Here is a 24,213-nt window from a genome sequence, read left to right as displayed (position 1 = left end):
CTCTCTGACTTGCTTTCCCCTCCCTCTTGCTCAAAAGAATGACTGGACACTCCTAGAGCCTGCAGTCACCATCCAGGGGATTTTTTTCACCACAAAGGGTAATTCCTGTCTCATCCCTGCTGTGACTCAGCTGTGACGTTGAACCGCACAAGCCAGCGAGAAGATAAAATCAGACTCCTGCACGTCAGAGAGGGTGGCCTGGCCAGCACTCACCTCTTCTCCCAGCACAGACTCCACGGAGCTGGTCCCCTCCCCAGAGGAGCTTGAACAGGGGCCCCCCACCAGCCAGCCTGGGACCCTGAGATGGCCTCTGGCTCGGCCAGCAGCCGCCACCCGGCCCCCGATGAGAACGAGTTCCCCTTTGGGTGCCCCCCCACCGTCTGCCAGGACCCACCAGAGCCCAGGCCCCTCTGCTGTGCCGTCTGTCTCTCTGAGAACGTGAGGTGAGGGGTCGGAGGAGAAGAGGCGGGTGGGAAGGAGGTGCCAGGGAGGGACCCCTCATGGGAGGCGGGGGTGAGAGGAGCTGTGGTTTTGGGCAGGTGACTTCACCTCTCTGGCCTCAGCTTCCACACCTGTTCCTCAAGGGTCCCGGACACTGCCCCGTCTGACTGTTGGTGGGAGGAGAAGTAGCCACAGAAAGACGTCAGCTCCCTTAGCAGAAGGCCATCCGGGGTCTGGGGGAGAGCCTCTGGGTCCAGCTGGGCTACTTACTGTGTGGCCTGTGCAAATTGTTTGATGTCTCAGCCTCCTTGTCTGTAAAATGCCTGTAAAGTGATTTTCTACCTCCCAGGATTGTTACAAGGCCCAGTCAATAACATTCCAAAAAATCCTTGTAATAATGAATATAAACTCCCTGGTAAATGACAAACTGCTGTACAAATAGATCTTTTTCCACAGTATCACCCATCACTTCAGACTGTTTGCTGGGAATGCTTTTAAAGGGGACTAGATATTTTTTGTATTCATATATTATGCATTTATGGATGTATATATAAAATATGTATATATTTGCATATAAATATATACAATGCACACATTTTGCATGTGTATAAAATATACGTATATAATTTACATTGTATATTATATATTAAAATATGTGTATATTTATATGTAAAATATAAATAACTCAGAGAGGTGTGACATCAGTATGATCGTCAGTATCCCACCTTAAGCAACTATTATGTACCAACTGTGTGCCAAGCACTCTTGTGTCTCCAGAAGCCCCTTGGAAAGGTGGGTGCTATTATTACCCTATTTTACAAATGAGGACAGTGAGGCCTAATGGACAGATGAGGTCAGTTTGCCGCAGGTCAGTTTCCTGGCAGATGTGTTCTTAAACTGCCGTGCACCCCCAGCCTGACCTTTGTTTAGGACTTTACAGTTTAAGAAGGTGGGAAACTTCTCAGGCAAGCTTGAGGAGTTCCAGTGTTTTCACAAAGGAGGAGGCCGAGAGAAGGCGGAGAGAGGTGGTGGTGAGAAGGGCAGGTGGGGGGAGGAGCAAAGCTCGACTGGTTTCACCATCCTGGCTTCATCTCAGGCTTTTGCAATGGGTCGCTTGGCTTCCTTCGCTGTCCTTCCAAAACCTGGCAGAGGCGGGAGAGGGATCCAGGCCTGAGGCCTGAAGAGCTCTGCCCAGCTCTGCGCCTGCCTCCCTTGACCTTGGTGGATCCATACGTCCTCTGAGGCCTCATTCTCCTTCCTGTAAAATGGGCCTGACCCGTGGCTCTCACTGAGGACCGGATCGCTTGGGAGCTTTGTTAAAGCACATAGGACCATGTGTCACCCCATTCAGAGTCCGGCACCCACTCCTGGTTAAGAACCTCAGGCTAGGTGTTCTCGGAGGCCCCTTCTTATTCTGAGAGGCCATGGTCATCTGTAATTACTAAAAATAAGAGACCAAAATAAAATAGAGGAAGCTGAGAAGAACTAATATAGCTGCACATCCACAATCCTTTATCTGAACCCGTGGGGTCAGATGTAGTTTGGAATGGAGAAGTTTTTCAGATTTTAGAAAAGCAAGTCAGTGCATTACTGTGTAATTCTTCCAGCGGGAATTGGGGATGCACCTTATAATCAAGCAATGAATATTTCTGCAAACATAAATATTCACACTAAGTGGGATAAGTAGGGGCTTGAATAGCCTCTAGTCACTTCAGATCAGGTTTGGCTGCCAGAGAAGCTCACTGCAAACTACAGGAAAACATTGGCTTGGGAATGGTGGGTCTGGGATTGTGGAGCTGCAGGCTCATTGGTATCAGCTGCCACACTGGGCAAGGGCTAGGCATTTGGAGCTCTGGGGACGGTGGTTGGTGCCATGGAGTCGTGAATGCCTCACTCAGTGGCATTTGTTCATGTGTCCCCAGGAATGGTGAGGATCGGATCTGTCCCAAATGCAAAGGGGATGACACACCATCTGAAAGGCCAGGAAGCCTTCTGTCTCAGGAGCAGGTAAGTTGGCACTGCCAGGAAAGACTGTCTGTCAGTTGTCTCCGTTGGCAGGGGAAGAGGCCAAGTAGGTATCTGCCCACCTAGTCCCTGCCAGGTGGCTCCTTCCTTGTCTGAGTCTAGACTGAATTCATTTTGTCAGCAGTGAGGAGACTGACATTTGCAGTGGGGAAGCAACTTGCCCCAAGCCACCTGGCCGACCCGTGACAGACTCAGGGTGAGAACAGCATCTAGACAGGGGTCAACACACCACAGCCTGCGGGCCCAACTCAGCCTGCCGCCTGTTTGTACGGCTTACGAGCAAAGAATGGTTTTTACACTTAAAAGGTTTCTAAAAATTGAAAGGAGAATGAGATTTTGTGACACATGAAAATTATAAGGAATTCAAACTTCCAGGTCCCTACATAAAGTTATATTGGTTCACAGCCACAACTCACTCATGTATATATGCCTTGCGTGTGGCTGCTTTTTTATTTTTAATATTTATTTATGTATTTATATTTATTTGGTTGTGCCGGGTCTTATTTGCAGCAGGCGTGCATGCGAACTCTTAGTTGCGGCGTGCATGTGGGATCTAGTTCCCTGACCGGGGATCGAACCTGGGCCTGCTGCATTGGGAGTGTGGAGTTTTATCCACTGTGCTACCAGGGAAGTCCCTGTAGCTGCTTATGTCCTGAAACAGCAGAGGTGAATAGTTGCAACAGAGGCCTCACAGCCCAAAATATTCACTCTCTGGCTCTTGACAGAAAAAGTTAGCCAACTCTTGACCTAGACAGTTCTTTCTGGCCCTGTTTGCCCTCAGACAGGGACAGGCCATCCTCATCTCACTTCTCCGGCTCTGCCAAACCGTGCTTCCAGGAATAAGATGCAACTTTGGTAGTGTGAGGGGCCAAAGAGATACCCTCAGGCATCAGTTTAGAACCCCAGCCCTTCTGAGCTGGAGAAGGACCCTCGCAGGTAATCTGTCCAGCCCAGAGGTTCCCACCTGTTGACCAGCACTGGTTCATTCCCACCAGTTCATGACAAAAATGATAAAAAAAAAAAAAATAAGGAAATTGTTATGAGTTTTTCTTATAAAAGTAAATTCTTTCCATTTATAGAGTCAACCTTTACTCTGAGATGATGCCCTTCCTATTCATGTCTTTGTATAAAGGAAATGATTGTGATAGGTGATAGAATTCGGGGGTAAAGCCTTTATTTAGTAAAATTTTAAAATGGCAATCTTTATGTTCATCTCCTAATTTAAAAAGCAAACAAACTGGTATTGGTCTGTGAATCCAAAGCTTTAAGAATCCCTGCTGTAAATCTAACCCCCTCTTACACATGGGCCCCGACACCCACAGGGGCGTCTCATTGCAAAGCTCCCTCATGACCAGGGTCTCGCCAACTTGGCCACCAGCACTGTCCACACTGTGAGGCACCGGCTCCTTTCAACCAAAGCTCCACCCTTGCCCGAACCATGGCCCAGGGGTCAGGAGACTGGTGTCTGAGGATGGCTTTATAATTCAGTGCACGGCTGAGATGACTCCCCTGTCTCCACCTGTAAAGTGAAGATGCTAGACTGACTGTGCAGGGTCTTTCCAGCATCTGCAATGTCCCATTGCCAGTCAGTGGCTGGCAGGGCGGCTCTCCCTCCTGCTGTGGAACCAGAGGCAGGCAGGTCTCCACGCCTCCTTACCCCTTCTCCGCTCTGGCCCCTCTCCTGCGGAGAGTTGGAGGAATTTCCTGTCCCACCAGAGCTGGTTTTGAGGGCTTTCCTGTCTTCCTGTCAGCAACCCTCTCCCCCCGCAGGTCGTCAAGGGAATAATAGTAAGGATCCAGTGCATTTCCCCAAAACTTTATACTCTACAATGTGGTTAAGAGCTAATAGGATTAACACCCATGGAATAACTTTCCAAGCCTCCCTATTTGAGATCTTTGTACTCCGCCCTCGAAAGAGAGGACGTGGGCTAGATACTTTCTAAGGCACCTGCCTGCCCGAAGGCATCAGGGCTGTCGTTTTGACGTGTTTTATTCTTGCCTTTTAACAAAATGAATACAGATTCATTGTACAAATCTTAGATAACATGAAGATGAGATATTTTAATATCTCTCAACCCAGTAGTCTTAATTTTTTCATCTTTGTTAATGTGAAATCAGATGAAAGTAGAAGCGTTCTGATTAAAGGGGAGCCTGGAGCCCTGTCCTTTCGGTTACCCCACTTCCTTCTCCTGTCCCAGCCCCTCAGAGACACTGGGGATTCCTAGGGCCCTGCAGAGCACAGTTTGAAACTTGCTGCCTTAAACCAAATGAAGTGACTCTGATGATGGAATTACAGGCACTGAAACAGGCTACAGAGTGGGAGGAGGGTACACCCCCAGTGGAAAGCTGGGGGGTGGGGTGAGCCAGTGGTCTGACACCTGCACAAAGCCACAAGTGGAAAGACCAGGGACTCCTTCAGCTTCTGACCCAATGGGAACTTTGGGGGGACTTTTGACCAAAGGAAAGCAGCTGATTATAAATCGACACTTTGCATACGTGGTGATTCTGCAGTTCGCGCATCTGGGGAAACCTGGGAAGTGAAGGTGGGGTGGACAGGCCGGGCCGGAGACCAGCTGAGCTAAGCCCCGAGGTGCCCATTCTTGCGACACTTTCCATGCCATCTGCTTATCAGTTTGTCCTCCTCCTCTGACTTCATTAGATTAATGTCTCTCTAAGAAGTGCTCAAAGCCCGAGACCGATTAGCTCATGTAAGAAGCAGATATTAAAGGATAACTGTTGACCTGGTTAGAGACTTGGTTCTTGCCTAGAATGACCTTCCTACAGAAGTGACAATGAAGTAGGGGACGACCCGGTGGCTGGGAAATAGCAGTCAATTCTGTCTGCCTGAGACCCTGTGAATGGGATTGTTTCTCTCACTCGCTTCCCTCTGAGGTCACTCAGGAAGGTCAAAAGCAAGCTGCTGCCAGTGGCTTACAAGAGTGCCTTAAACTATTCTAGAATCAGAAAACAATAGGAGGTCAAGCTGTCTAGTCCAATTTCCATTCTGTACTGGATTCCTGCCAAGTGGCTTTGTGTCCTTCCAGTGACGGGGAGCTCATTACTGCATGAAACCACCACTTCCACCATGGGGAACGAATTGTTGTACCATTTTCCTCTTTGTTTGTACTGAGCTGAAGTCTGTCTCCCTTGGGGCCACAAAAAGTAAGTCAGTCAGCCTCCTGTCCCCTGAGGCCGTCCTGAGTCTGTGGAAGGACGCTGACCACGTCCATCTTGAGTCTGTCCTCAGCCTCTGTGCATATCTGTGTGCTTGGAAATGCAATGCCTGGAAATGAACCCCCTTACACTTCTGAGCTTGACAATTGCATCTGTAACCTTATCGATCCCGTGACATCCTGTGTCATGGGCAGTGGTGATACCCCTGTTTCACCAGTGGGTAATATATCGAGGTTCAGTGAAGAGGTGTGCCTGCACCAGTCGTACAGCAAAGGTGGAGGCAGAGCCAGGCTCCCACTCCTGCCCCTTAGGCTGCTGACATCTTCTCTCTACTGCCTCCAGATGGTGGATCACCCCCAAATGTTTTACACAGGTTTAAATACACAGTCCGCCTTAAGTGCTGGAATCCACCAAATGCTGTGGAAACAGGAATGGGCAAGACTACTCTCAACTAGGGGAATCAGGCAGGACTTCCTGGAGGAGGTGGCAGTTGAGCCAAGCAGAGATTGCCAGAAAGGAAACTGACTCAGGTACAGAGGCGGGCAGGAACTGGCGAGCGGACCGAGTCCACCCTGTCACTGTCGAGTGCCTCTCCCTCAGCACTAGCTGAGACCCAAGCAAAAACAGCCCCTCCTGGCATCCCAGACCTTGGCCAGCCTCAGTGCCCAGCACAGCAGCGTGGGAAGTGCCTGGCACATTGCAGACCCTCCGCTCTGTGCAGTAGCTTCACGGAGGCAGCTCTCATGCTCCCGGCACCCTCTTGACACTCACATTCTCGGAGGCCCCTAGGTCCCCAAGTGGGGACCCTTTGATGGAGCTCTCTGCTGACCCCGTCACAAAGGGCCTGGGTAAGCAGGGAAGCTGGGAACACCACACACACCCAGACTTCTCGGACGTGGACAGAAGGACAAGTGTTCCCTCAGGGCTGGGATTTTGTTTTCTCTGTTTCCTCCTCAGAGGAAATTCCACTGCGAATTTTATTTTTAGCAGTTTGCAAGCAATGAGACCGCTCACACAGGGGCCTTCTGTGGCACCAGACAGGCACAGGCTTGGCTCAGGACAGATGCCCCGTTCCTCCTCCCAGCCCCTTCCCTCTCCAGTCCCCTCGGTCCCTGGACTTCAGATGAGGCTACCCTTTAGTCAAGGTGAGGACTCCTGGTGGGGAGGAAGGACCCTGGACGTAGATTCCAGGCCCCTGGCCTCTGCCACAGCCTTGCCCCAAACTTGCATCCTGCAAGTCACCGGCCATCTCAGCTTCAGCTTCCTCGCCTACACGAGAGGCAGAACCTCCAGTGGGAAAATAGGGTTTTACAGAATTAGTTATTAAGAGTTTGAGATGTGAGGATTAAATGAGACGCGTGTATGCGACAGCCATTAGCAAAAGGAAAAAGATGTCCTAAGGGCACTGCTTAATCCACAGGAATAATTTTGCTAATAATAGTACTTCTACTAATCATGGGTAACATTTACTGAGCACCGCGTCAGGCAGAATGATGCTCCCCAAAGATGCCCACGTGTTAATCCCCGGGACCTGTGCATATGTTACCTCACATGGCTCTGTTAGTCTGCTCGGGCTGCCGTAACTAAGTACCACAGACTGGGTGGTGTGAACAACAGAGATCTGTTTTCTCACAGTTCTGGAGGCAAGAAGTTCTAGACAGAGTTGGTTTCTTCTGAGGCCTCTCTCCTTGGCTTGTGGATACCCTCTTCCCCCAGCATCTTCCCATCATCTTCCCTCTGGATGTCTGTGTCCTAATTTTCTCTTCTTCTAAGGACACCAGTCATATTGGAGTAGGGCTCACCCTAATGACCTCCTTTTAACTTAATTACCTCTTTTAAAGACTCTGTCTCCAAATACAGTCATGTTCATGGGAGCTAGGACTTCCCTATATGAATTCAGGGTGGGGAGACACTACTCAGCCCATAACAATGGCAAAAGGGACTTTGCAGATGTGATTAAATTAAGGATCTTGTGGTGGGGAGATGACCCTGGCTTATTTGGTGAGCCTGTTGTTATCACAAGGGCCCCCAAAAGAGGGAGACAAGAGAATCAGAATCAGAGCGAGATCGGAAGATGCTGTGCTGCTAGCTTTTAATATGGAGGGAGGGACCCTGAGCCAAGGAGTGCGGGTGGCTTTCAGAAGCTGGAAAAACAAGAAAACATGCTCACCTTGGACCTCCAGAAGGGGCACAATCCTGCTCACTTTTAGGACTTCTGACCTCCAGGTCTGTAAGATAATATTGGGCTGGCCAAAAAGTTCGTTCGGGTTTTCCCATGACATGAAAAACCAGAACGAACTTTTTGGCCAACCCAAAAAATGTGGGTTGGCTTTTTGTTGTTGTTTGTTTATTTATTTGGTTGCGCCAGGTCTTAGTTGCGGCTCACGGGTTCCTTAGTTGTGGCTCGCTGGCTCCTTAGTTGCAGCACGTGGGTGGGCTCCTTAGTTGCAGCATGCATGTGGGATCTAGTTCCCTGGCCAGGGATCGAACCCAGGCTCCCCGCATTGGGAGCGTGGAGTCTTAACCCCTGTGCCACCAGGGAAGTCTCAGTGGGGGTTGTTTTAAGCCAATAAGTTTGTGGTATTTTGTTACAGCACAATAGGTCACTCATGTCAGAATTTACATATATTATGGCATTTAATCCTCACCATAACTCTATAAGGGGGAGTTCTGTTATTATACTCACTTTGCAGACTAGGAAACTGAGACATGGAGAGGTTAATAACTCTCCCAGGGCCACATAGATAGTGTGTGAAGGGACAGAGATGCGCTTTGCACTCTGACAGGCTGGCTCCAGAGCCCACCCCCTTAACCCTGGAAAGCACCCCAAGGAAGGAGAGACTGAGTGACTGATGGTGGGACTCTGGGAAGCCTGGCTGGCCACCAGCGGCCTCTCAAGTTACCCCCTGCCCCTCCTCTGCCAGACACGAGAGGCTGGTCCCAGCCCACTCCCATTATACGTGGTAATAAGGATGCCCGCTCCACCCATGTGGCACTTGCCGGCCTGCGTGGGCTTTCATTGCACAGACACACCACAGGGCTCAGATGCCAAAGGAACATGTGCCTCTCCACCTGTGGGTGATTCTGGACTCCCACCGTTAGTTCTATCACTTTCACCTTTTTACCTCCCTCTGACTCTCACTTCAAGCATATACCCTTAGAACGGCAGAGGATTCGAATCATGGGCGCATAGGGAGTTTCAGGGCCCGAGAGATGACCCCTCGTGCATTTGCCAGGTTCCTCCCCGGCCTCAGGCCCTCCATCCTTCCCTCATGTCAGGAACTACCTTCTGGGAGAGGCTGCATCACAGGGCACTTTCCAAGGCCACTGCAGTCTCCCTGACAAGGCTACACACCCCTCCCCAGTAAAACATCTGTTTTCTATTCTTTGTTGGGAGCAACTTGTGCTTGAAGCCCGGGGCAATGGGGCAAAGTGGGGGGTGGCCTTTTGCTGGGCTGTGCTCTGTGTCCCAAACCAACTGTACTCATTAAGCCCACAGCTCTCACTTATTTTACTATCAGAGAATAACTAGTGTGGCTTTGTATTTGCTCAGCCCAAAAGACCTCTGTCCTCCCCTCCTTTCATTCAAATCTCCTTTCACATCACCCCATGAGGTTATTCTTAAAAACAACAACAAAGCTCTTGGAAAATCAAGATATTATTTACATGTAATAAAATTCACTCATTTTAAGTGCACAGATTGATGAATGCCGGGAAATGTATACAATCGTGTGACCTGCAGTCAGGAGGGTGAATGTTTCTGTACCAGAAAAAGCTTCCTTGTGCCCTTGTTTAGTCAGTCTCCCCCAGCTGCAGCCCAGGAAGCCACTGGTCTATTTTCTGTCACTATAGTTTTGCCTTTTCTAGAATCTTGTAAGAATAGAATCCTAGTATGTAGTCTTTGGTGTTTGACTCTTTTCATTTAGCATGTTTTGAGGTCCCTCCATGTTATCGCACATATTAGTAATTTAGTCCATCTGACTGCTGAGTAGTGTCCTGGAGTACGGATATACCGCACTTTGTTCATCCATCCACCAGTTGATGGATACTTGGATTGCTGGCAGCGTGGGCCTCTTAGGAGTAAAGCTGCCGTGAACATATTTTCACTTTCTCTTGGGTAAATTCCTAGGAGTGGAATGTGTGTGTTGTCAGATAACTTGATAAGCACGGTCTTACGTATGTATGATTTAACTTTATGAGATACTTCCATAGATTTTCCCAAAGCGATTGTACCATTTTGCATTCCCACCAGCAGCCTATGAGTGTTTCAGTTCCTCCACGTTCTCACCAAAGCTCGATATTCTCGTTCTTTGTAAATTTTAGCCATTTAGTGAGTGGACAGTGGCATTTCGTTACAATTTGCATTTCTCTGATGACTGGTGATGTTGAACATCTTTACATAGGCTTGTCATTTGTGTATCTTATTTTGTGAAGTATCTGTTCAGTATTTTACCCATTTTGTATTAGGTTGTTTGTCTTAATGAATTGTAAGAGTTCTTTATATATTCTGGATATAAGCCCTTTCCAGGTCTATGTTTAGGAAAAAATGTTCTCCCAGTCTCTCCTGGGCTTACCCTTTTTTTTTTTTTTTTTTGCGGTACGTGGGCCTCTCACTGTTGCGGCCTCTCCCATTGCGGAGCACAGGCTCTGGACGCGCAGGCTCAGCGCCCATGGCTCACGGGCCCAGCCGCTCCGCGGCACGTGGGATCTCCCGGACCGGGGCACGAACCTGTGTCCCCTGCATTGGCAGGCGGACTCCCAACCACTGCGCCACCAGGGAAGCCCTGGACTTACTCTTGATAAGAGATAGAGGCATGGGGTAGGAAGATCCCTGGAGCTGTGCTGCTTCCTAGCTGTTCCTCCTTGAGTAAATCCCTGGCCCTCTGTGAGCTTCAGTTTCTTCATCAGTCAGATGGGAACAAAAAACCTACCCTGCTATCCCCAAGTGTTGTTAGGGGCCCTAGGAAGAATTATGACTATGAAAGCATTTTGTAAACTCCTCAGACTTATACATAGGTTAACAGTATTGTCAAGTTGCTTGTTAGAGGCCCTCACAGACCCCCCAGACCAGTGGGGGCAACCAAAAAGTAAATGATGATTACAGGGCTGAGTGGAACATGTCCCATCAGGAGAGGTGGCAGCGCTTCCCAGGAGCACAGCAGGGGCCCTGCTCTTGTTCTGAAGGAGGGTTACAGGACGGCTGAAGCAGAAGGAACAGCATGTGCAGAGTTTTGTGGCCCAGCCCAGCTTATGCCTGGTGGATGCTGGTGCTTTGCAGAGAGCCCCAGTGCCACTGGGAGCCCCATAACATCCAGTGACATGGTTCTTATTTCCAGGATCACCCCGAGGTGGCTGAGGCTGGAGTTGGGTGTCCCTTTGCAGGTGTTGGCTGCGCCTTCAAGGTAAGCATCTGAGTGTGAGAGAGGAGATCTGTATACTACAGTCTCAGACCTTCCCATCAGCCCCTCCGGGATGTTCCCACAACATCAAGCTACGCCTCTGGATGTACCTTACATGACTTTCCCGAGCAACAAATTCACTAGTAAATCGTCTTTGTACTCAGGGGAGTTCTTCTTAATGTCTCACCTGGGCATTTGTAGCATCACAAAAATGACCACCGCCCACACCCCCAAAAACCCCCTTTGCCTCTCTCCATGGTCCTGAATCATCACTGCGCTCAAGGGCATGGCAGAATTGTTGCTCTGGAGGCTGGGATGGACACAGCTCATCATGGCTATGTCTCATGCCAGGGTCCTTCTCCGAATCCCTCTTGCTGTACACTTCCCTTGGCCGGGTGAATGGATATGACTTCCCTTGGCAACCTTTGGTGGCAGGACTCTCCACTGCTCCCTGGTCCTCCCTCCCCCTCTGTTTTCACTGATCAGCCCCACTCTCTTGGCAGGGGGGCCCAAAGTTCATGCAGGAGCATGAGGTCACCTCCCAGGCTACCCACCTGAACCTGCTGTTAGGGTTCATGAAACAGTGGAAGGCCCAGCTGGGCTCTGGCCTGGGGTCTGGACCCATGGCCCTGGAGCGGAATCTGTCAGACCTGCAGCTGCAGGGGGCTGTGGAGGCAGCTGGGGACCTAGAGGTGGACTGCTACCGGGCCCCCTGCTCCGAGAGCCAGGAGGAGCTGGCCCTGCAGCACTTCATGAAGGAGAAGCTCCTGACTGAGCTGGAGGGGAAGCTGTGCGTGTTTGAGAACATTGTCGCCGTCCTCAACAAGGAGGTGGAGGCCTCCCACCTGGCCCTGGCCGCCTCCATCCACCAGAGCCGGCTGGGCCGTGAGCACATCCTGAGCTTGGAACGGAGGGTGAGCATGGGAGGCACGTTTACCCTCAAGGCAGCTCAGGGCCCCCCCCACCGCCCCGCCACCCCGTCTTGTCTCCAGAGCAGAGGACCAGCCTTCCTGCTAAGCATTCTCCCTGTGCAGACCAGTCACTCCTCCTTCAAAAATATCTCTCCTGCATCCCACAGCCTTCTAGGAAGAGGACAGAGTCAGAAGTTATAGTCAAGGTCAAACTCCCCCATCCAGTGCTTCCTTTCCTTTGCTTAAACTTCTGCAATAGACTGTTCCCACCCCAAGCATCTCATTCCACAGCTGGACATTTTGCACCGCTAGAAAGTTCTCCCTCGTACTTAACTAAAATCAGCCTCCTGTGTCTTCCCTGCCCCTCGGGGCCCCCAAAACATCTGACTTCTAGCCCCCATGGAAGCCCTTCAGAGATGAGCAGTCAGTAATAATATCCTGAGTGTTTCCTTTTTTAGGCTAAACACCCCCAGTGCCTTCACCACTTCATCAGAGCACATCGTTTCATGCTGTCCTCATATGTGCTGGCTCAGCCTCTAAAGGATTCCACACACTCAGAGTGGTGGTGTCAAACCACCAGATAATCCACTTATCTGACAGTTCTTGGTTGCACCAGACTGTCCCCTCCTTTGTTCCAGAGCTTATACTTTTCTTAATATAACCAGTCACAATGTTAATGTTGCTTTTTGGGGGGGCAGCAACATTACTTCACCATCTCATGTTGAGTTAGGCCTGGATTTTCGTTCCAGGTCCACCATTAATTTGCTGTATAGATCTGGGCAAATCACAGGACTGCAGCTTTCCCATCTGTAAAATTAGGGCTTCAGTTTTCTTTAAGGACACTCACTTCCATTCCTGACTTCCCTACCTGAGTACACCCAAGAAAAAATTTGTATTCTTTCAAATGTCAGTGGAGGAACCTACCAGAAGAGCCAGGCACTGGGTTTGGGTGGCGAAGTAAAGGATTTATTTATGTAACTCTTGCCCCAGTTGGAAGGTGATGGCCTCCCCGAGGGCAGTGACTGTGTCTTCAGTTCATTAACGAATTTCCTGGCTCTACTCTTACGTGCCAGGCACTGTGCAAGGCATGGACACAGATAAAATGAGCATGGGCCCAGCCGTTGATAGGGGAGACCGTCTATCCTGTTGGAAAGGCAGAAAAATGTATCTCAGATGGTTGTAAAGCCTCTATAAGATCGAAGATGAAAGAGAGATACCAGCTGAGCTAGGGCAGTGGATGTTTTGCAGAGGAAGAACTCTGTGAGCCAGGTTCCTGACGGACGAACAGGAGTTGGCCAGTGGACAAGGAAGGGAAAGGAATCCCAGGCAGGAGGGACGGCATGTACAAAGGCAGATGCACGTGGCTGAGGGAGGCAAGGAAAGCAAATTCGGGGGCAGCTCTGTCTCTACATCCCACTGTCCCCATCCCACCGCCAAGCTGGATTCTGGTGCCCCTGGCTGAATGGGCTTCCCCGCCCCAGGTGATGGAGCTGCAGCAGACCTTGGCCCAGAAAGACCAGGCCCTGGGCAAGCTGGAGCAGAGCTTCCGCCTCATGGAAGAGGCCTCCTACGACGGCACGTTCCTATGGAAGGTCACCAGTGTCACCAGGCGGTGCCATGAGTCAGCCTGCGGCAGGACTGTCAGCCTCTTCTCCCCAGGTAAGGCCTCCCCGGGGGCACAGACACCAGCTGGGGGAGGCGGGCGGGGGTGGGGGTTCCGCTCTGACAGGCGGGCTGCGTCCAGTTAGACCAGTGTCCATTCGGGCCCCCGGCCCTACCAGGCCCGCGGAGGTAGTAGGCCCCTCCCCGCTCAGCCGCGTGGATCAGGGGCTGTTTGCACCAGGCATGCCTCCCTGGACATCCGTCACGGTCTGCAACTAGGAATAAAATGATCTACGTTGCGTGGATAGCGGTAGTGAATGAGAGTGCGCTGTGAACCAAAGTTTGTGTAGATGCGAGGGAAGCCCAGGGTGACTTTCACAGGTAAATACCGTGGGGCCCCGCCCTCAGAGACCCCGTGGTCTGAAATAAGACAAGTGGAGAACTCTGTGTACCACTGTGGGGAGCACGTGATTGAGTGTCGTGTACACTGGGGCAGTTCTTAGTCGTTTCTGGGGCCCCTGGGCCTGGCACGATGTCTTGCATGAAGTAGGCAGTTACTCGGTTGTTGTTTCTCCTAATTAACTGATAGCTGTCTGTGTAACAACGTGTATATTTGTGCTCAGACCTGTGTGCTTTTCCCCTGGCCTCACTCGCGTGCCTCTAAGTAAACGGGTGGGTCGTTAAGGAGGATTTCTGCCGATGGCAGTTTTAACCACCACTCACATCTGCTCCAGCCCCGTGCCTTTCCTGGCCATCTGCTCCTCTGACACACCCAAGGTCAACAGTGCTGGGATTCAGAGGGGCATGGGAGCTTGCCCCACACCACAGAGCAGGCTGGGTCCCAAAGCCAGCCCCCTTTCCTCAGGAACAGGGACAGCCCCTTCAGGGGGTGGCCTCGCCTCCTACACGTAAGCTTTTTTGTCCTGGCTTCTTTCCAGAGAGGGAAAAAGCAAGCAGTGTCTCTGGCTTCCTGTTCTACCAAAACACAAGGGGCACAGATGAGTCAGACTGTCAGCCTGTCCCTCCTCCACTCCTTCCCGCATACCCTCCACACCCTGTCCCCGCTCAGCCCCTCCCAGAAGGGCCCTCATGGTGAAGGCTACTGGAACCCACACTCAGATGGCTCTTTCAGCTGCCCAGGGAGAGAGCCCACAGGCCCCCGTGCCTAATGACCAGGTGATGATTCATCCCGGGGGCCTTTGCCCGCGGTGGCCGGCAGCACTGTGATTCACCGCACTCTCTCCCAGCCTCCAGGAGACCCCAACCGCTTGGCCTAGGGCAGCGGAAAGAAGTCCGTGTTGGGAGGTAGGAGGCCTGGCCCCTAATTCTGTCTCTGCCCCCAGTACACTGTGACACTGTGGCCAGCCACTTCCCCTTGCTGGGCTTGGGTTCCCGACTACAAAATGCAGGTTGGTTAAATCAGAAGTGTGATCCCAGGGCCAGCAGCATCTCTATCCCCTGTTAGAAATGCCAGTTCTCAGTCCTCACCCCAGCACTACTGAGTCAGAAGCTCCAGGGGCAATCTGTGATTCTGATGGCCTTTGACAGCCACCAGCCCAGATGATCTCCAAGATTTGATGCTCTATAACGGAGAAGAATGCTGAGCTCCATCCCCAGATTTCATTTTTATTTTATTTTATTTTTTTTTGGCTGCATTGGGTCTTCGTTGCGGTGTGCGGGCCTTTCATTGCGGTGGCTTCTCTTGTTGCGGAACATGGGCTCTAGGCACACAGGCTTCAGTAGTTGTGGTGCGCGGGCTCAGTTGTTGTGGCTTGCGGGCTTTAGAGCGCAGGCTCAGTAGTTGTGGCGCACGGGCTTAGTTGCTCTGCGGCATGTGGAGTCTTCCCGGACCAGGGCTCAAACCCGTGTCCCCTGCGTTGGCGGGCAGATTCTTAACCACCGCGCCACCAGGGAAGTCCTGATTTTGTAGTTTTGAGCCATGACCTGGGCATGCCTAACTGTCAGTCCCAGTTTCCTCATCTGCAAAGCCCAGCACTCTCCAGCTGCCTCGGCGCTGACTCTGGCTTCCTCATTTCAGCTTTCTACACTGCCAAGTACGGATACAAGTTGTGCCTGCGGCTCTACCTGAATGGGGACGGGACGGGGAAGAGGACCCACCTGTCCCTCTTCATCGTGATCATGAGAGGGGAGTATGATGCCCTGTTGCCGTGGCCTTTCCGGAACAAGGTATGGGCCTGGGGGACAGTGGGGGTGGGATGGAGGAAACCTGGGTCCTGATCCTGATTTAGCCATGAACTCGCCTGTGTGACCTCAGCAGATCCTCTGCCCTCCGTGCTGTCAGTTTTCCCTCATAAAACAAGAGCCTGAGTTCACATCTAGTAGCCGAGGCTCTTTGCTGCATTCTGAGTCTAGGAGCTAAAGTGTTTGGACCAGCAACCCTGGAAGACGTGTAGAGATGAAGTTCACGTTGGGGGTGAATAAGGAAAACTTCTTGGAGGAGGTCCTGTGGGGCTGGCCTGAACTGACGGCATTCTCAGGAAAAGGGGAGGAGGAGCAGATCCTCTGCACAGCTTTTAGAATGGCCCAAGTCCCAAGCGGGGATGTGGTGCCACGGGAGCTCTCCCTCGCTGCTGGTGGGACTGTAAGACGGTGCAGCCACCGTGGAAGATAGTTTGGCGGTTTCTTACAAAATTAAACATACTCTTACCATGTGACCCAGAAATCACACTCCTGGATGTTTACCCAAATGCGTTGAAAACTTACGTCCACACAAAACCCCTGCAGACAGATACTTACAGCGACTTTATTCATAATCGCCAAAACTTGGAAGCAGCCAAGATGTCCTTCAGTAGGTGAACAGATAAATGAGCTCTGGTAAATCTAGACAGTGGAATATTATTCAGTGCTGTAAAGAAATAAGCTACCAAGCCATGAAAAGATGCGGAGGAAGCTTAAAGGCATATTACTGAGTGAAAGAAGCCCATCTGAAAAAGCTAGATACTGTATGATTCCAATTATATGACATTCTGGAAAAGGCAAAACTGTGGAGATAGTAAGAAGATCAGTGGTTGCCAGGATTTCATGGAGGGGAGGAGAGATGAATGGGTGGAACGCAGAGGATTTTTAGGGCAGTGTAAATACTCTGAATGATATTATAATGATAAGTACATTTGTCCAAACGCATAGAATGTACAACGCGAAGAATGAACCTTAAACCGGGGACTTTGGGTGAACATGGTGCGTCAACATAGGTTCATCACCTGTAGCAAATGTACCGCTTTGGTGGGGATGTTGACAGTGTAGGAGGTCGTGTGGGGACATGTACTCGGAAATCTCTGTGTTTTCCATTCAATTTTGCCGTGCACCTAAAATTGCTCTGAAAAATAAAGTTTGTTAAAAACGCTTAAAAGGGCCGCCGGAGGTGGGAGTGTGGCAGGGATTCCCCACGGGTGGACGGCGGCAGCAAGGGAGTGGGGGAGGCAAGGGGAGGGTGTGGACTCCACACCTCAGCTGGGTGGAGGAAGATAAGGGCGAGCAGGTGGGGTGGAAGCGGTAGTGCCGCAGTGGTCTGGCTATGAGTCAGTAGGTCAGTGGTTCCCATGTGTGCTGGGGGGATTTTCAAAATACTAATGACTGGGTCTCACTCCCGTAGATGGTGAGGCGTGAGCATCGGGAGTTTTCAAACCTTCCCAGGGAATTCTAAAGTGTAGCCAAGTTTGAGAACTGACTGCTGCAGTGGGCGATGGGCGTTTCAGTGACGTGTGCCAGGGAGGAGGCTGTGTGTCACTTTGAGATCGTTGGCTTCTTGGAGGCACCCAGGGCCCCTGTACAGACCAGAAGCTGGGTTCGTGTTTCAGGGTGTTGATTGCCGTCTGCTCAGTGGAAGGCCTGTCTGCTCTCGCCTGGGAGGGTCCAGCTGTGTTTGAAGGATCAGACAGACATCTCAGTGCAGGAAGGGACATCTTGGGTTATGGAGTCCAGCCTCCTTGTCCGGGCTTAGTCCCCCCTTTAGCCCCCAACAGCCAACCACAACTGGCAGTGGCATCTGAATTCCCCCTTCCTGTTAGAACACCTGAGCTCTAATCACAGGACACCCCTGAAGCCTGCTCACGGTACCAGGTGCTTCCGTTTCCGGGCTCTTCCTGTACACCATGTGTGGTCCTTACGTGTTTCTTTGACTCCTGATCAGTGTGAGCTCAGGGTTAGAGGGGCTGCACGGGTGACAGGCACAGACCCTGTCCCTGACCTCCCACTGGCCCCTGCCCCACAGGTCACTTTCATGCTGCTCGACCAGAACAACCGTGAGCACGCCATCGACGCCTTCCGGCCCGACCTGAACTCAGCATCCTTCCAGCGGCCCCAGAGCGAAACCAATGTGGCCAGTGGCTGCCCACTCTTCTTCCCCCTCAACAAGCTGCAGTCGCCCAAGCATGCCTACGTGAAGGACGACACCATGTTCCTCAAGTGCATCGTGGAGACAGACGCTTAGGGCAGGAGGGGCCGAGCAAGCCGCACCCGGGTCCCGAGGGAGCACCCGCTCAGATGGGGGTTCAGCAAGATGACTGAGGTCCTGCCTTTGGCGCCCAAGATCCCAAGGCACAATGATGGGCCGGGGCTGGCATGACGTGAGCCGAGCGGACAGATTGACCGTGGCTAGCTATCAGTTTAGTGTGGCGGGACCTTGGACTGGGCCCACAAAGGCACAGGGTCCCAAAGGAGGTGGTGCAGGACTGATCCCCCTGCACTGACCGTGCAGCACTGGAGCCCCAAGAGCCACCCGGCCCTGAATGTTGAGATGGACTCCGGCCGAGATGGGGAGGGTGTGGGGACCAGGCTGGGGCGTGGATGGGGAGCTGGAGGTGTGGGACCTCAGCAAAGAAGCTCCAGGGATGGGAAGACCTCTGCAGGCCGCCACAGAGAGTGAGCTTGCTCTCATCCTGCTTGGAATCAGAACCAGGACCAGGGGGTGGAAGTGACAGGGTGCCGGTGCGAATTCAATCTGTCCCATCCTGGACCGAGTTCCCCAGCACTGGAGGTGAACAAGCAAAACCAGGGGGCCACGCTGCAGGGAGGGCATCAGATGCGGGGAGGGGTGGTTTTGAAGACCTTCATGGTTCCTTCCAGCCCAGACTCTCTGACTCTAGGCCTCCTGGGCCAGATGAGGCCTAGTGCCGCAGGGGGTCTGGAAACATTCAGGAGCCCGATGCCCTCCAGTTTCCTGACTCACCTTCAGTACTGCCAGGTGGGCTGAGCTGACCCGCACGGCACCTGCCACCCTGGGCCGGGCAGTCTGCTTGCCCTCCATGCGGAGCCACGCAGAGGCCCTGCGTCCTGCGCGTCCCCCAGCTGAGCGCCCCTCCCCCTGCTCCAGGTGAAACCAGGTCCCTAGCTCCCAGAGGCAGCTGGAGGGAGCGTGGAGAAGGAGAGGGGCACAGACTCTCCACGCTGCCTGCCTGGGGGCCCCACTCTTGGCCATTTCCAGAATCCCGTGTCGCCCGTTGAACGAAGGTAACCACATCTCTAGTTGATGGATCAGGACTGCTGAGCCACCCACAGGTGTTGACCTTTTATATGTATAAAACCGAAGAAAGAATTTTTTTTTAAATCTCTTTTGCACTTTTCATAAAGGGTATGGTTGTGGGAGTTGGTGGTGACTTGTGAGCTCTGGGTGGCGCTGCCGGTTTTGCAGGTGGCATCCAAGGCTGGTGTGCTGGCAGGAACATGCCTCTCTGCCTCAGTCTTCTGTCTGTAATGGGGGAACCGCGCCCCGGCCTGCCTCCCTCGCTGAGTTCTGTGACCTCAAAGGAGATGCTACGCAGGAGAGGCTAGAGGGAGAAAGGCCCGGGCACCACTGCCCACCTGGCCTGGCCTGGCCTGGCCTGGCTGCGGCCCATGCTTGTCTTCTCACCTTGGAGGTCCCTACACAACCAGTTCCTGTAGGGACCCTCGCCTGTCTTTCCAGAACCCTGAGGCTGCGTGTTGCCGCTCAGAGATGCAGGGCAGGTCCCCCGCTCTGCCTCTCCCCACCAGGCTTCCCTGCAGCTTACTCTTCCTCTGTTTGCCGAGGCTGTGATGGGCTTCATGCCTCACACCCTCAGGGTTCTCATCTGTGAAATGGGTCAGCAGCCCTGCCTGGCCTCTCTAGCCCAGCGTTTGTGAGGATGACGCTCACATAAGAGGTAACGGAGCAGCACGGCCCAGTGGGATCAATATATCAGAAAACGCAGACCCACCCCTAGTCCAGACCTGGTATCCCATCGTGCCTCAGCCTCTTCATTTACAAACACGGGGAAGCATCCTGCCTGGCCCTGCCCAGCTCACAAAGTTTTCACGAGGCCCAAATATGATACCCGAGCCCTAGTGCTTTGTAGTGTAATGGCATCTTGCCACACGTGATAGGCTACAAACATGTCAGGGCTTCTTTTTCTCGTCCCCGCTGCTGACAGCCTGTCATGAGGCTGACTTGCTTCCTTGATGTGTGTAGAAACAAAGGTCTGGCCCAGCAAGTGATGGGGACATCTGTCTCAAAGCTGGTATCCTGGCCAAAAAGAAAAATCATCCCTACTCACTAAGGTAACAAGCGATTTGTGGGACAAGCACTTCTAGGGACAAATATCACTCTGTCCCTTTCACCGCTTATATCTGATGGGAAAAGACACATACTCTCTTCAGACACTGTGAGCTGCAGCCATTCTTTCGGTAAAGCTTTATTGAGACATACTGTGCTGGCCCCTAGGGTGTGGGGAACGGTAAGATGTGCACCCTACCCTCAAGAAACTCTTAGTGCAGTGGGTGAAACAGGCATAAGTAGCTCATTGAAACTGATACATAAGAGAGGCCCAGAGACAGCACAGGAACTCAGATCCGTTGGTTGAAGCACGGAGGGCTTCCTGGAAGAGGTGGCCTGTAAACTCACCCTTAAAATATTTTTGAGATGCAGAGAATAAGGGTGTGAGGGACAGTAAAGACCCAGAGTTGGGATGCAGTCTTGCCCTCAGGTAAGGTCTGAGGAGGCGGAACCGCGGAGGGGAAGGCAGGAAGGCAGGATGGGCTGGAGCACAGAAGGCATCTAAGGTGGTCCCAACTGCCCGAAAGTAGCAGCACTGGGTGGGAGGTTCCCAGATCAACCTGCGTGTGACCTTTCAGGCTGTTAACAGTAGGATGAGATGATGATTTGAAACCGTTACTAATTTACCTTCCACCAAAGCTCTACGTTAAGTGCACCAAACACCTGATGTCTTACCTCTTACAGACGATTCAAGAGGAGGGGAGGCAAGATGCAGGCAAAACTGCTGTTTCATTGGATCCTCACAAAACCCTTGTGAGATAAGCATGGTGTAATCCCCTTTTAGAGACTGAGAAACTGAGGCCAGAGAGGCCAGGTGCCCTGCTTAATGTCAGGTGGGAGAAAGGGAGGCAGTGGAATTAGAAGCCAGGTCTTTGCTTCTAGTTACTTTCCTTCTTTTAGGTTGACGAGGAATCTTCAGTTCCTTTTGTGTCTTCAGCCAAGACGAAGTCACATCTTCACGGGAAGCCCTGGGAGGCAACGGGTCCCTCTGCTCCCAGCCAGAGGGCCTGCCCGTGGGAACCACAACGTCACCCCGATGGTGCCCAGGAGGGGCGCGTGAGCACAGTCAGCAAAGGGAACGTTTGCTGTCACCTGGCGGCTCACAGGCCTCCTTGGGGGTGTCCACAGGTGATCCTCGGACCACCCTGAGCCATATGGACGACTATTTATGCCTTTAATTGTTCATTTCTGATTGTAAGAGACACATACTCATGGTAGAAAAACTGGAAAACTACAAATGTAGTATACAAAAGGAAGTAAAAATCAGTCATGAGCCCAGTGTCCAGAGAGTACTGATAGAAACATTTTAATAAATTTTCTATGTCTTTTTGAAACAGTAGATACAAACACAGACACACACGGACTTTTAAAAATGCATTTAAATCACACCAATTACAGCCTTATGCTCTCCTTTGTTCACTTAACACCCCCTTATGCCATTCTTCCGTTAGCCCCTGTTCATAGGCGAAGCCACGGAAACTAAGAAGAGGGAGATAATGTGTTCAAGCCCAATCTGAATCAGTGGTGGAATCAGGATTCACACTTTCGATGTGATTCACACTCAGATGGAGAAACTGAGGCACGAAGAGGATCAGCCTGTCTGAGGTCATGAGACTGCGGGGCTCCTGGACTCTTCTCTGCCTTTCATCTGGTGTCTGGGCAGGGCTCCCGGAGATCTCAGGAGAGGATTTGCTCTGTGGGTCTGAAAGAGACCGTGGGTCCAGAAGCCAGCGGGCGGGACGCTGTGCCCACCTGCACCTGGGAGAGTGAAGCTTCCTGTGCTTTCAAGCAGCTGAACCCCAGTGGAGCAGACAGGACCCACTTCCCCTTACCGATCCCTGCTCCGCTACTGAGCTCCAGAGCAGAGACTTGCTAAGCCTCAGTTTCCACTTCTGCATGAAGGTGAAAATCCTAGCCTCACGGTGTTGCTATGAGGATGCCAAGGTTGTGGAAACCACTAGTTTTGGACACTGTGGGGTCCCAGTCTAGTAATAACAGAAACAAGGATCCCAAACAGTCGTGGAGTGCCGAGCCTACCGGTAGACACTGAGCTGAGGGCTCACAGGCATCCTTGCATGAAACTTGCATAAAAACCCCAAGAGGAGGTGTGATGATTATCACCCGTATTTTATAGAGGAGGAAACCCAGGCTCTGATGGGTAAAAATCACCCACCCAAGGTCACACAAGTGCCGGGAGCCAGGACTTGGACCCAGATCAGTCTATGCCAGATTCAAACCCTTAGCCCATGACGTGATCAGCATAATGTGGAAATGGTACAGAAAAAGGTGAGATCGGTTTTGGGTCTGCGCAGACTGCAGGTTCATTTTTAAACAAGCATAACAATGATGAGAACGACAGCTTACTGAGCACCTACTTTACTTGCGTTACCTGCAAGTACCACCCTTAATATTGATAACTGACCTAGGAGGGAGGCACTGTTGTCCTCACTTTATAGATGAAGAAACAAGCTCAGAGAGGCCAGGCAACTTCCCCCAAGGTTACACAGCTAGTAGGCAGGTCTCTGCCTCCACAGTGAGAGGTTTCACCCATGGTGGTGTCCTCTCCAGTGCTTTGGGGAGCAGGAGAGGGTCAGATGGATGTGATGTCCCTTCTGGACCAGCCACCAGCCCTTCTTCTCCAGGGGAGATGGGCCTGCCTGGAGCACTCCACCTGGCAGGACCTCTTGGGTAGGATTGACACAGGCCACGGGGAAGGGGAAGGACGAAATCAGGGGAGCTGCTGGGGGGCCACTGAACCTTTGCCGGGAGCTGGATCTCATTTGCTGCCTTGGCATCTGGGACTTGCGTTCGTTTAAGCAAAGCACATTCATGTGGCACAGAGTTTGGGGACCATTCCAGAGAGGCTGGGATATTACAGTCATCTGGCTGATGACATTTCTCCCTTTTCAGGTCCTTTCCTCAACTCCCACCTGTCTCAAGGCATTTCCTCTGTAGAAAATCCAGGGTGTATGGTGCAAATGTCATCATAGCTGTCCCAGCCAATCCTGGTAAGGCAGGGAGGTGAAGGTCACCCAGCAGGTCAGTGGCTCAGCTGTGGTGGCCTGTGATTCCTCTCTGGTGGGAGGAGGTCAGCTGAGCCATCGTCCCTCCCCGCCTGTTGCTCTCACCCTCCTGCCGCCCTCTGGGCAGTTGGATCCATTCTTCCAGCAGTAGGACCCCTGTTCTCTTTGTACAGGTGAAAAGCAGGAGCTCAGAGAAGAGCAACTCCCTCGGGGCAGCCAGGTGCCTAGAGGCAGAGCCTCCTAGGACCTGGGTCTGCTGCCACACACCCCTGCCCTTGGGCTGTACCCACTAACTTGTCGATTTCAATATTGAAGGTTCTCTCTATGGAAACAACTGATTTCTATCCCCGCTCCCTCTCACAAGCACAGCTCCATCTGGGAAGAAAGCCCAGGGCCGGCAATGGAGTGGAATCCACCTGGGACACGGGTGTCTGGGACTGGGGGGGTGGGAGAAAAGCTCCTCTCTGCTGCTACTGTGCCCCCTGGGGAGCTGCCTGCCCCTCGGATGTCTCCTGGGGGCGGGGTGGGGGTATGAGTGCACTCCCAACCCCCTAGACCCTTGAGTGTCCGGTGTTCAGCCTGCCAGGGACTCTGTACTCTTGCTGTGGGACCTTGGGCCAGTCACCTGCCATCTCTGAGCTCACGTTCCCAGGACCTCCCTGGTGGTCCAGTGGTTAAGACTCCGTGCTCCCAATGCAGGGGGCACGGGTTCGATCCCTGGTCAGGGAAGATCCCACATGCTGCATGGTGCGGCAAAACAACAACAACGACAAAACACACAAAGGCAAATCTGAGCTCACGTTCCCATCTGCATAGTGGACAGGTGGGTGGGGACAGATACAGTGCTGACCATGTGGGATTCTGGGCGCAAAGAGTCAGACCGAAGGACGCCCTCTTCCCCACGGCATGTGAGCAGCATTCCCTGGTCAGGGCATGCAGATCACTTCAGACTGTCTCCCCGCAGCCTCTCACTTGCATTTGGTCAAGAGCAGGTGTTGGAGTCCAATAGTCCAGTTCAAGTCCCAGCTCTGTCACTTAGTAGCTGTGTGTCCTTGGGCAAGTTCTTTAACTTCTCTGTGCCTCCATTTCCCCAAGTGTAAAAAGGTGAT

At 52.1% G+C, this 24,213-nt stretch overlaps 1 protein-coding gene across 1 annotated transcript; it reads left to right on the top strand.

Moving 5' to 3' along the window:
- The first annotated feature begins 300 nt into the window (after positions 1-300).
- On the top strand, positions 301-19,112 carry TRAF1 (TNF receptor associated factor 1). The gene is made up of 7 exons (XM_065879462.1): positions 301-443; positions 2,364-2,448; positions 10,977-11,042; positions 11,543-11,953; positions 13,432-13,609; positions 15,591-15,739; positions 17,784-19,112. Exons 1-7 carry the CDS (start codon positions 304-306, stop codon positions 18,000-18,002), a joined length of 1,248 nt encoding a protein of 415 aa, XP_065735534.1. The 5' UTR covers positions 301-303; the 3' UTR covers positions 18,003-19,112.
- Positions 19,113-24,213: the final 5,101 nt, after the last annotated feature.

Source organism: Phocoena phocoena, chromosome 6 (genome assembly GCF_963924675.1).
Source record: "Phocoena phocoena chromosome 6, mPhoPho1.1, whole genome shotgun sequence".
NCBI classification, from domain to species: domain Eukaryota; kingdom Metazoa; phylum Chordata; class Mammalia; order Artiodactyla; family Phocoenidae; genus Phocoena; species Phocoena phocoena.
Note: the sequence above shows the minus strand (reverse complement) of the source record. Positions and strands in the feature narration are given on the sequence as shown.

Bases quoted from the DNA above. Each gene is read 5' to 3' on its own strand.
- TRAF1 (XM_065879462.1), top strand. From the start codon at position 304: ATGGCCTCTGGCTCGGCCAGCAGCCGCCACCCGGCCCCCGATGAGAAC. The intron at 2,449-10,976 runs GTAAGTTGGCAC...TCTTATTTCCAG, and splicing joins GCCTTCTGTCTCAGGAGCAG to GATCACCCCGAGGTGGCTGA. The intron at 11,043-11,542 runs GTAAGCATCTGA...CTCTCTTGGCAG, and splicing joins GTGTTGGCTGCGCCTTCAAG to GGGGGCCCAAAGTTCATGCA.